This window comes from Pundamilia nyererei, unplaced genomic scaffold, assembly GCF_000239375.1.
Source record: "Pundamilia nyererei isolate P.nyererei 1_Seehausen unplaced genomic scaffold, PunNye1.0 scaffold00162, whole genome shotgun sequence".
NCBI classification, from domain to species: Eukaryota; Metazoa; Chordata; class Actinopteri; order Cichliformes; family Cichlidae; genus Pundamilia; species Pundamilia nyererei.
The window spans coordinates 347,134-359,674 of NW_005187563.1; the positions used below are offsets into that span (position 1 = coordinate 347,134).

Genomic DNA, 12,541 nt, shown 5'->3' on the forward strand with positions numbered 1-12,541 from the left:
TATATACTTTTCTCTAACCTCTTTTTATTCTCAGCATTGATTGCATGAACCAGTTATTGCTGGTTATTTTAAGGACCAACTGACCTGGACACTCTCTCCATCTTCTGTTTGTGTCTGTGTGTGTGTGTGTGTGTGTGTGTGTGTCCGTGTCCGTGTGCGCGTTGGCTCTTGCAGAAGGTAGAGAGTGTGTGAACTGCGGGGCCACGTCGACTCCGCTGTGGAGGCGGGACGGTACGGGTCACTATCTGTGTAACGCCTGCGGACTCTATCACAAGATGAACGGGCAGAATCGCCCTCTCATCAAACCCAAGCGACGGCTGGTACGTCTCCACCATGTTTCTCTGTTGATGACATTTCCGTCTCTCTCTCTGTTTTTCCCCTATCCAGGAAGAAGTAGGCCTATTAGCTGCAGGAAATTGACTCGACAAGTGCAGGTCTCTGCTTTAAGATATTACCACAGAAAAAAAGTGCAGTTTTTTTTAATGCAATGACAGTGCTACTTTTTATTTGCTAAAATTGTCATTGATTCACACAGTAGGCCCCATGTATATCATAGAACGCTACCTGTGGCCATCAAAGCTTTACAGCTATTGTACGACATCTGGACTATTTCCACTTGTAGTACCTTATTTACGTCCTGCACAGTGTTATTTAACTTTTAAATATTTAATTTAAAATTGCACTGCGAGCGCCTTAGTTTTACTTTATTTAAAAGAGAGATTACATTTTCTATCTTTCATATTTAATTGAGCAAATAAAACACCCCCCCCCCCCCCCGGGATAAAACAAACAAAAAAAACCAAACAAAACAAAAGACCCCCCACTCTGATTCTAATTAAAGGAACTGAGCATGGCTGCAGTTCTGCACTCTTTACAGCATCCTTTTTTTTTTTATTTCATCTTGTAGGTGAGCCTATATTGTAGCTATAAGCAGACCTTTTTGCTTTCCAAGTGCACCTATTTTTACAGTTATTTTGGGGAAAGCCCCTCTCATCAGAGCTTACATCTCTTATGAGCTTCACAGGAGTTCCCCACTCTTTGAAAAAAAAAAAAAATCTTTCGAGGCAAAAATGGCCGTCCAGACCTCTTCTGCTCTGGACTTCTTCTCTTTGCCTCTATAATGTGAAAACCCGACTACTCAGGAAAGAGCTGCCGGATATCTGAGCAGCGCAGATAAGTCGCTTTCAACAACACAAGCCCCGCTTCCCCAGTCAAAACATAAAGGCTGAGGCAGCCCGAGCCAGGCCAGACAGAGAGCCACGACGAGAAATTGTTTAGCGTTGTAATCACCGCTTAAATACACGAGGATGCTCAGGTATGGGTAACAACCAGGTCAGTTTGACCTTGAACCTCTTTCTCGCGGAGGTGAAAAGGGTCAGGAAAAAACTGTACAGGCCAGAAAGTGAAATTTAGCACGAAGATAAGATCTGCGAGCCGAATCATTTCTCTATGAAATCACCACAACGTGTAAATACCAATCCTGTTGACCTTTCATTGCTGATATTTAAAGTGTTGGCTGCGAAGAAAAAAACAAAATGTTGGAAAAATAAGAAAACCGGTTAAACTATGATGATAGGTTAAGTGAATAAAAATAGAGATTTCAAAAGGTGTGTTCCCTCACTATGATTGGGTATTCATCAGCAGCAGGGGTTATTGGGCCACCACGTGTGTATAATTGGAAATTCCTCCCTGAGATAATGTAGTCCTTTACGTTAGCGTGTCCTCTGCGGTCACCTGTCTATTGATTGTTTTTAGAGATTATAACATCAATGTCAAGCCACTGCAGCAAACTGGCCTGTGAGGCAGGCAGCTGAAATCCATCGGAAGACATGACTTTCACTGTGGCAGGATGGAGCGAGGGTTTTACTCTCCTAGAGTAGCCTGCAGCGAAGCCAAAAATACCCACTTCTTTCTTTCTTTCTTTCTTTCTTTCTTTCTTTCTTTCTTTCTTTCTTTCTTTCTTTCTTTCTTTCTTTCTCCAAACTGTGTGCTTTTAACTGGCGTGCAATTATTGCCATGTGGTTCATTTCACCGCATCATGTATTCATATTTTGTGCGCATATTGGAAGAATCCAAAGCATACATTCCAGACGAGGCCTTTTACGTTTAATAGATGCCAAATCTATACGTTTCATCTCCTTCCTTTTCCTTTCCATTGTCTGACGTCACGTGTTGGCTTTTTTTTAAGGAGGGGGTTAATTTAATCACATTTAATAGCTCTCCCATTTCAAGGCCCTGCTTTTATGTGTTCTGTAAATATTTATTCTCCAGGAGGTATGAGCTCTACGTGGCTATTTTTAGCCCCGGGTGAAAGCAACCCTGTTTTCTTTTTTTAAATTTATTTCTTTCCTCATTGAAAAAAAATTTCAGCTTGCACTAAATGCAAAAGAAAATGCACTGGGTAGAGATATACAATGTATATACTGTCAAAATAAAAGCTTCCTGAATGTTTCAAGCAGCTTTGCGCAATGCTGGAATGAAAAATTAAAGACTGTATTTAAGCAGGTATAATAGAAAATGCATGTGTTGTTTCTTTGTTAAATCAATCGAGGATACCATGGATACAGGGCTGCTGAATTTACACCAATTTATCCCGATGACTTAAAAATTCCACAGATATCCTTGCAAATCCCTCTTAATGAGTGCCACATGGCTATTTCGCGTAAGCAAAGTTAACTAGTGTGTGTATTTTTTAAGCCATATTTAAGTGTTAAAACGAGCCCTGAATGATGGTATTAAAGCTGTTAGAATAAACCTCAGTGATGATTGGGTCATTGAGTGGTCATGTGATGTTTTTTTCTTTCCCCTTTCCCTTTTTTTGGCCTGTCTGCGTCGTGCAGTCGGCAGCCAGGCGGGCAGGGACGTCGTGCGCAAACTGTCAGACGACAACGACGACGCTGTGGCGGAGAAATGCCAACGGGGACCCGGTGTGCAACGCCTGCGGCCTGTACTTTAAACTGCACAATGTGAGTAATAAACCTTCACTGGATATCTCTCATAACTATCGAGGCTTGCCTCCAATATTTATTCGTCCAGCTCCCATCTATGTCCCCCTTCTCCTCAGATCTGCCTTCTTTATTTCTCTCCCATCACGTCCTGCTGGGCACCTTCCCCTCTCTCCCTTTGAATATTTTATCCGACTTGTCCCTGCAGAGAATTTCCGGGGCACGGCGATAACAAATACTGTAGAATTAATATGATTTATTGGCAGTAAGTGCGAATCTAAAATGTATAAGACCTAAGTGAACTAAGCCCGCAGCCGCCTTGCTTTTGAATATTAAAGAAGGGGCTTAATTAAAATTCGATTAATTTTTTTAGACCGTTTTTTTCCCCCTTCTTCTTCTTCTATTTCTAGCCTTTTGGTTCCATGCGCGCCAGGGACTCTGAGTCCCCCCTCTGACCACCAATCCGTCTGATTCGTTTTGGGTTGGTTAGTGCCTCGCCACATCATTTCACATCCTCAATCTGAAAACCCCAGGGACGCGTTTATCTCTCCCTCTCTCTCCTCTCCTGTGCACAAAGCTGTCACTTTTAATCAAACTGCCATTGTGGCTGAAACTAATAATAATAATAAGCAGGATAACTGCTCTGAGGCCACATGTAGGTAATTTTCTTCCCCCTTGTACAGACAACAGATAGAGGTTGCCTATACCCCTGTGCATAAGGGGAAGAGTATCCTGCTCTGCTGGCCAGCTTGTCACGCAAGCGCTCTCTGTTAAATCATTTTCCCATGTTACTTTTGGCACATTGTGAGGCAGTGCAGAAGCAGATTCAGACCAAGGTTAAAAGGAGAGTAGAATAATATTTCCCCGTTACATATTAGCATCTGAACTGACCCCGACCTTGGTGTAATTATGAAATTAGTTTATTTTGGTAAATCCAGACTTCTGTTGGGGTTTGCTCCCTTTGAAACAAATTCCACATTCTTCATGGAGAATTTAGTGGAGTCCCCGCTGGCCTGCATGGGCTCCTAATGTGTGTAAGTGTGAGCGTACAAAACACCTGATGGTAGCAGTCTGTTGTCCCGTAAGCTCAGATAAGAAGCTTGTGAAAACAGAAAAGTTGCCACAAACACAAGGTTGTGTTAACACCCAAAACATAGACGGCCTTCTCCGAGTAATCAGGGGTTTTCTCACTGTGCCTGTAAGGTGTCTTTCTCATCTTTTATATTTCTGAGAGATGTACAGTCCTCACACTTCTGTACGGACGCTGAGGTTTCAGGTGGTTAGCTGCTGGTTTTTGGAGGGAGGATGTGAGAGCTTGCACTGTGCATTCTGTGGGGGCCATTGACTCAAATGCTTTTTTTTTGATATGCTCGGGTATTGGTGGCCGAGCACACGCTGGAGGCCCAAGAATTGTTTCGCGAGACGGTAGACATCTCAGCATCAAAGAGCGGAGGCTAGACTGGCTTTCGGTGGGTGTAGCATGCCCTAGAACTGGAATCAGGGCACGCAAGGCAGAGAAGGTCACCCAGTATGGAGTCAAAGCTTAGCGAGTGAAACCCACATCACTGGGGGGAAAACAGATCTGTGCCCTCCACTAATCATCGAGGCCGCTGTTTAAAGAGTCAGCGAAAAATGCCAATGTCTCAGACAGCTCGAGAAATCCCTGTTCCCATTTCCCCGGGAAGAACCACTGAGAAAGATCAGGAAGCCAGTCGGCCTCATCCACCTCCCTCATAATCCTGCCCACAGTCGGAATTCCATCATCCAGCTCTCATTCCTCGCTAAAACCTATGCTGGAATATGGCAGCTGGGGCCATTTTGGCCAAGAGTCGGCCACGCGGTCGAGAAGGAGGGTGGAGAGAAGGACTTGGCCGACGCTGACAGTCGTCATGGCCATGTGTCTCTGTGGTTGACCGGCTGCACATTAGCTGCCAGACTCTTCTCCGTCTGTGTTCTGCACACGCTCTCTCCATCTTCCCTGCACCCCCCTCCTCCCCTTCATCTGTCCTTTTTCTCTCTTTTCTCTTCCTGGCATAGCTACAGCCTTAGATACAGTCCAGCTTATAGGAATCAACATTCATATCCGACCCAACACACACACACACAAACACACATTCTCACAGTATAGATAAACAATCTTGTGTTTCGGGATGGGACAGCCTGATTCGCCTCGTAATGGGACTCCATTACATATCATTATGTCTGTCCAAAACCCCAAAATCTGCCTCTAAGAGAACTAAAAAGCTCTTTGTGCACCACATTTTTCTTATTTACTCTGAAACTCTGTGACACCCCTCACTTACGGTTTGTTTTGCTTTAATATAAATCTCATACTGGAATCTTAAATTTTAAGATTCGTATCTCATGTGAAATGTTCACGAGGACCAAATACTCATCTGCCATCTTTTTCTTTCTCCTTTCGAGAGCAGATCAACCGACCTCTGACCATGAAGAAGGAAGGCATCCAGACCAGGAACAGGAAGATGTCCAGCAAGTCAAAGAAGAGCAAAAAGGCCCAAGATAACATGGACGACTTCTCCAAGAGCCTGATGGACAAGACCAGCTCATTCAGCCCGGCCGCTCTGTCCCGCCACATGTCATCCTTCCCCCCCTTTTCGCACTCTGGCCACATGCTGACCACCCCCACACCCATGCACCCCTCCTCGAGCCTCCCCTTCACCCCGCACCACCCTTCCAGTATGGTCACAGCCATGGGTTAGAGCTCCCCGCGGTGCACCACTTCTGAATCCTCAGCCTCGCCACCACCGCACCTTTCGGTACCTCTGCTGCCCTGCTTCCATATCCTAAACAACAAACTGCTTCTCGGTCCGATCTAAGCTCCCCAGTCTCACCGCCGAGCCACGGTGTGTGAGTGCGACAGGCTTTAGGCTCCTGTTCTCCTCAGTTGTATCTTATTTTTTATAAAAATCGAAGTGTACCTCTGCGATGTGAATGCTTTGCAGACTTGACTTGACTGTGGCGCACCGACCTCCAGGGGGACGTTTTTTTGTTTTCCCTCCTCCCCGAGCTGCCACCACCACATTGAGGCTGTCCTCCCAGCTGATCCACACGATAAGGAGCTCCATTTGTGTACAAAAAGCCATTTTTCCACACTTGACATCACAAAAAACTGACATTAAAAGAACTTTTGTGACGCCCTCTTCCTCAATGTCCAAACCGTACTCTCTTCACCTTGCACCTGTGTAACAGGACGCCCCCCCCCCCCACCACCACCACCACCACCCCCTTCCCGCTCCCTTGCTTCCTCTCCCTCTTCTCCTCCTTCTGCTGAAGATGAGGAGAGACAGACGTTGAATATATTTGTACAAATTGTATGAAATACAGTACATTTAATGAAGACTTTTTAATTAAGTAAGAAAAAAAGGAAACATGCCCCTGGGCAGCTAACAACAAGAAGGGTACGAGTCGCAGCAGGTGGAGAGACTTGCCACCGGAGGAGTGAGGAGAGGCTGCCTCCGAGTCCCGGAGGAAAGAGAAAAAAAAAGGGAGGAGGAGGTGAGGGAAAGACTTTTGAGAAAGGGCAGGCCTCGGTTTTTGCCTGCATGAATTGTGTTGCATTAAGTTTGCAGAGAGTCAGCGGCTCCGGCTGCAGGCATCTCTCTTCTTCTTCTTCTTCTTCTTTTTTTTTTTTTTTTTTTGGATGTGCTATAGGTCTCGGGCAATTGGTTTGTGTTGAAGCGCGCACGTACAAGCACACACATACACGCACACACTTACACACACTCGCACACACTCGCACACACTCGCACACACTCGATCACCTGAAAGACTTTCTTCCTGCCCACAGATTATATGCATTGTGAAAAAAGTTCCTGTATTTGTTATTTGTATGTATAAATCAGAGTACCAAAAATACGAAAGAAACAAAGATGTAGAATTATTTCTTTATGTTATGCAGACTGAATGGTTGTAAAAAATTTAATAATAATCACTAGTGTAAAATATGACTGCTTTTTTGTTTCGTAATTTTTTTTTTTCCTCTTTGAAAATAATAAACTAGTTTAATCTCTGTTGACATGTTAGCTGTGGTTGAGAGCTGTCTTTTCTGTCTGCCTCTGTGCTGTGTGATCTTTGACACATGCTCACACACCCCCACCCACTCACCTACCCACCACAACCACATCTAGTAACGCCCACCTTTTTTTTTTTTTTTTTTTTCACCCAGCATTCACAGGAACAGCTCTTAGGTCAGTTGAGCACAAACAGGAAGTGAAGGAATAAACAGCAGCAATGGAGGAACAAATCAAATGGCAGGGTCAGACAGGCCACTATGCGCGGGGCACCATGGGCTCAAGTGGCTTTTGTGTCATCCGACAAATACATAAACACATCGCGACCGACATGCAACAAAAAACCATCTGTCTTACACTGAGCGAGAAGGACCCAACAGGAAGAAGCATCGTTTCAGGCATTTTTCTTGCATCCTAATAATGACTAATAATTAAGTCAGATAACAAATACAGGCTGATATTAATTTAAGCTGAGAAATACTGTATATTCCAATCATATACATATAACAATACCACATAATAATATATATAAAATAGCCACATGGCTGTGTACAACACCCTTTAAAGAAAAAAAGTTAATGAACACTTCTAAACATTGAGTTAACCTCACTGAATGTATCACCTCTAGTAGTGAGAAATGATTAAAGCGTTAAGCAGGAGTGGAAAAGAGGAACTACTGTATGTGTTTGTTTCAACCTCTGAACCGCAGAGTGGATAAAGTTCCCTTCATCTTTAATATCATTTTGCCCGTCAGTTTATTAAGTGATCAGTTTTGCTCGTGACATTTCCACAGCTCGCACTCAAAGTAGAGTTTTAGGGCTGTTAGTGCGACTGCATGACAGTGGCCTGTGTAAAGAAGCAGGAAGGAGAGAAAAGAAGATAACGAGCTGATACTAATATGAAAGATTGCAATGCAGGGCTGCAGAGCTCAGTAATACACTGTAGTGGGTGATTAGTGTTGTTAAAGCTGGGAAGTTATCACCATATGCTCTGTACATGCAATCCAAGACATGATGCATATATGATTTATTCCATTCATCCAATGAGTATGACTTTGGACGCCATCAAGTTCTCAATTGAAGAATTTCCTGCATGTTATCCCCCTTCATTTTTCTTTACCATCATTAACCTTCCAGTAATCTACAAGCGGCATCTTCTTCACATCAACGCAGCTACAGTGGTTAGAGTCACGTCAGTTCTCTTTGCTTGCATGATGTTTTATTCTGTGTATGCAGAGCAGTTCGTGACACGTTGGCTTTAATGAAATCCGCAATGAAAAAGTACATCTGCCGTATCTTCCATCTCAGAATGCACATCAAAATTTTTTAAATAAGTACGTAAACGCAGCAGAACAGGCAAAAGATTAAAAAGAATGTTAAGTATTTGTTTTTGTTTTTTTTAGCTACAATAATCCCATTTAAAAACTGATAATCATGAAAATGATGGGAATATGGAAAAAAAGCAGTAAGTTCTAAAGGATCACATTTGAATCAAGAATTTAGGAAAGACTTGTGAAGAAACTCTGGTGAAAATGGTGAAAGTGACGTGTTTCCACAGTGAGCCTGGACAGCCGTGTTTATTGTACCTGACTTACACATTTAAGCAGAAAAAAATACTAAATGTAAATGTGGTAAAACAAGGAGAATCTTTGCCTTTCAGCATCATTTTTACCCTTTAAAGCCCTCCAAAAACGTACAAGAAAACAAAGCAAAAGAGATCGCGCTGATGCTAATTTGTTACAATCTGCGATAATAACAGGATGCAGGAGTTTTAAAAAAAAAGACACCCACATCAAGCTCAGATGAGAGAAAAAAAGAAATTAATTTATTTTTAGTTTTATTATGCCACAAGTTAACCAGATAGTCTTACAGCGAACTTCTGCACGTAATCGGCCTCTCAAGGTTTGATCCTTTTGCATGCAAAGCACTGAAATGTCGTCTTTGGCTCGAAACCTCTAAACAACTCTAAAGATCTAACTACCCCTAAACTGTGCACTGTTGCAAACCATTTCCAGTATCGAAATATATTTGCACAAGTGGAATGCCTGCTTCCCGGCAGAAAAGGCCATACAGGAGTCAGGTATTTGGCATCATTTGTTTCTGAGCTGCTGTGACCAATCAGGAGATTTGCTCCTGTGTTTTAATAGTGAGGTCAAGGGGGCATGTGGAATGAGAACAGAAATAGTGAGTGTATGCGTGTGTGTATAGAGGGATTGAGGAGAGCTTTGCCTTGTGGTGGGACCTCATGGCCTCTGGCTGACCTTTTCCCCGCTGGTGTCTGGCTGTGGACGTCTGCCAAGGGTGACTGGAGGTGCTGCAACTGGCTCAGGTGAGGATGAGGCACTCTCTGTGATCCCGTGTCCTCTTCCCTCCGTCATCATCGTCATCCCCGTCACAAACCACTTATTTCTGTCCGTCTCTCCTTCTGTCTGTCTCTCTTCCTGCATCTGCCTCTCGTCTTTCAGGTGAGGATGATGACAGATTTGTGGGTGTAATTGGCTCTTAGGAATAGTCCATCTTCATCCACGCTGCACCGCTGTCACACTCAGCAGAGGTCAGGTCAAATTTGGGGTTGCTAAGAATTTGATGGCTTTGAAAACCACTCTTCTTCCAAAAAGATGCAACATTTCCTGCTTGGAATTAATATGTGAAAAGGCAATACCCATTCAATAGCAGGGGGTATTCAAATAAACTCTGAATATTTTAAGTAAAGACTGAATGAGAGAAAAAAAACATCAGAATTTCCCCCCAATGCTAAAAATGATCACACAACAGGAAGCAGAAACCTATTTGTACAGGATGTGTTGATTGTTCCCTCACACCTTTCTTTACATTACATATGGTTTATGTGCAAAACGTTTCATGTCTTGGTTTAGGTGTGTTCTAGTTTCTCAGCACATACAAACGCAGTGTTGTATTAGTAATACTGGTTTGAAAGTGGGACCAATCTGTGTCAGTGTGGTCTCATGTGGGGGAACAGGTTGTGTATTGTGGGCTAATGGTTCTGTTACTGTCTCACAGCTCAAACCAATACCTGTTTAACAGTGTATAGTATTTTTTTCTTAGCTACATATTTTGAGGCCTGGATGAAGAACACCCCCCCCCCCTGCCAAAAAAAAAGAAAAAAAGAAAACAACAAAAATAAGCGTGGGTTCGGCTTAATGGTTATCCACATCCCATACCACACGCTCTACAGTGTGTCATATAACATTAAAATTTGGCACTGGTACGAAGAGACAGACAACACTGTCTAATGACAAGTCGATTAGAATGTGATACACTCAACTTTGTGAAAATTGTTCTACTGCTATTTGTTGTCTGTGCAACTCTTTTTCCTAAGAGTGATACTGAAATGCTTTATAGCAGGGTAATCAATGCAAACTCTCTCTCTGTGTAGCCAAAATGTTCAAAACCACTCAAATCTAGAGACGTTCTCTAGATTTTAGAGAACCATGCTTGTGACTATACCTTGTGGCCATCTGGCTTTGATAAAAGTTTTGAACAAGCTGACCAAATCTGTGATGTGTATGCTATCATATAATGTAGAATGACATGACTTTGCCCTCAATTAAACAAGCAGCAAGAGACTACCTTCAATCAAACACTAAAGTCAGCTCCATTAGGCACATGTTCCTCCTTTAGCTATCTCACTATCAAAGGGATTGTTACACAGTCAGAAACTTTTCTGACACCACTATGACTAAGAAAACAGTCATTGGTTTCTACAGTCATTGGACATAACAGATACAACTATCATCTACATACCCCCAGTATGAACTCACAGCAGTTGCTTAGCTTATGAGCACCTCTGAAAGCCTTGAGTTAGCATGCTATAGTTTATTTACTGCAAAAAAAATTGAAGTCTCTTGGTACTTTCTGGCAGTTTTGGTGTACCACTAGGCTAGCTACCCAAGCTATGCTACCCAAACACTAGCTATAGCTTCATCTTCTTGGACAGACTCTCAGCGATGAAGCAAGTGTTCCCTACTTTGTGCAACAAATCGAAAACAAACAACATAAACACAGAATACAGTTAGTACCATTTCTAGCTAACAGTGTATACGATCTAGTGTGTGGATTTAGCTGGTGTAGTGTCTGAAATTAAACACTGCAAGCTTTACGTGTAAAAAAAATGACACCTCGAGGTATACTAAACAATTCATATACAGTGAAGACGTAAGCGTAACGCACATAAACTGCAAAGAATGCCATCTAACAATGCCTGATAAAATATACCTATGCTACAAATATACCTATGCTAACACTGACAGTGTGGATGATGGTGCTCCTTCTTTTGCTATACTGTCAAGATGGTGGCATAGATGGTTAGTGCCAAGTATTAATGTTCCTGTCTGGCTGTCACCTACCACCTCCTAGATGACTACTCTAGTAGAGGTTAAACACTTGGGACCCCTCAAAGAAACCCAGTTATCTTAATCTCAAGAACTTCAGATGAAACTTTTGTTATTGAGGTTTTGTTGTGAATCACTGGAAAATAAGAACTACTCTGAGCCCAGATAAAAATGTTTCGACTTCATTTTTTTAATAACAACTGACAACTCTAATTTTAGGCCCCACAATGAGCTTATGGTGACACTGAGCTCATTTATTGTAGTCTGTTGTATCTGTGATCTCCTGCGATAGCACTTTGATATGACACACAATATAGAATGTCATCTAAAAATTATGATAGGATTTGTGTAAGTCATTTTTCTCAGAGTAAATGGCACCGGTTCTTATCCCCTTTCTTTGTTTTCGAAAGACCTCAAGCCCAAAACATGAGGGATGAGCTTCTGGAGCATTGTGGGAGTTCTCCCACTTGTTCGAGACCCCCTCGCCACTTTCAAAAGAGCAGCCTCGTGCTGTATTGTCTCCTTAACAATCGTAAATTTGAACCATAATCTCCCGTCACAACATGGCAGATAAAAGATAATTATCTCTTTTACTGAGGTACCCTGGGGCTTCTTGGACGGCCTAGCAGACAACATGCCTAAACCCCCATCCCCCACACACACCCACAGACAAACAGAGGCACTCACTCTCTCTTGCGTTTGCAACAGGCTATGGAGGCTGCTGCTATGTAGAGATACTCAAACAGATGAGAGTAAATCACTTTTTCCTTGAATGTGCGCACAAAAGCAGACAAACATAAAAAAATCACCCAAACCTTCCCTTTACCTCTGCATAAATTGACTTTGTGTAGCACAGATGTGAAAACGCGAGGTTTTTCCCCGGGGGGGGGGGGCACAAAGTTCACAGGTTCACTTAGGGAGCACCTTTGAGGTAAAGGGGCACTCAGCCTGTGACAGACAAGAGTAAGAGGGAATGAGTGATGACTTGAGAGGGCTGAGAAAAACCTGAGGTGAAGTGTTTCAGCGAAATACTGAGGGATGTATGGCGGAGAGGGAAATGTTCAGTTATTTAAGAATAGTGTAAGGATGCATAAGTGAAATATGGAGGTGGAAAGATGAGCAAATTTGTCTTACAGCTGTGAAATGCACTATTTATTAGTAACCCTATGTGTAAGAAATCCTTTGGGACATAGTATAAATTCAAATAACCTGAC

The 12,541-nt window shown here is 42.8% G+C and overlaps 1 protein-coding gene across 5 annotated transcripts in view; it reads left to right on the forward strand.

Moving 5' to 3' along the window:
- gata3 (GATA binding protein 3) overlaps window positions 1-6,182 on the forward strand; it is a 15,877-nt gene extending 9,695 nt beyond the window's left edge. For 3 of the 5 annotated variants that reach the window (XM_005745661.2, XM_005745665.1, XM_005745662.2), the window contains 3 exons: window positions 175-320; window positions 2,841-2,966; window positions 5,375-6,182. In XM_005745661.2, the coding sequence (XP_005745718.1) occupies window positions 175-320; window positions 2,841-2,966; window positions 5,375-5,665 (563 nt within the window). In that variant the 3' untranslated portion in view covers window positions 5,666-6,182. Of the gene's footprint in view, window positions 1-174; window positions 321-387; window positions 435-2,840; window positions 2,967-5,374 lie in introns of all 5 variants that reach the window. The other 2 variants (XM_005745664.2, XM_005745666.1) reach the window with 2 other exon arrangements.
- The last annotated feature ends 6,359 nt before the right edge of the window (window positions 6,183-12,541 follow it).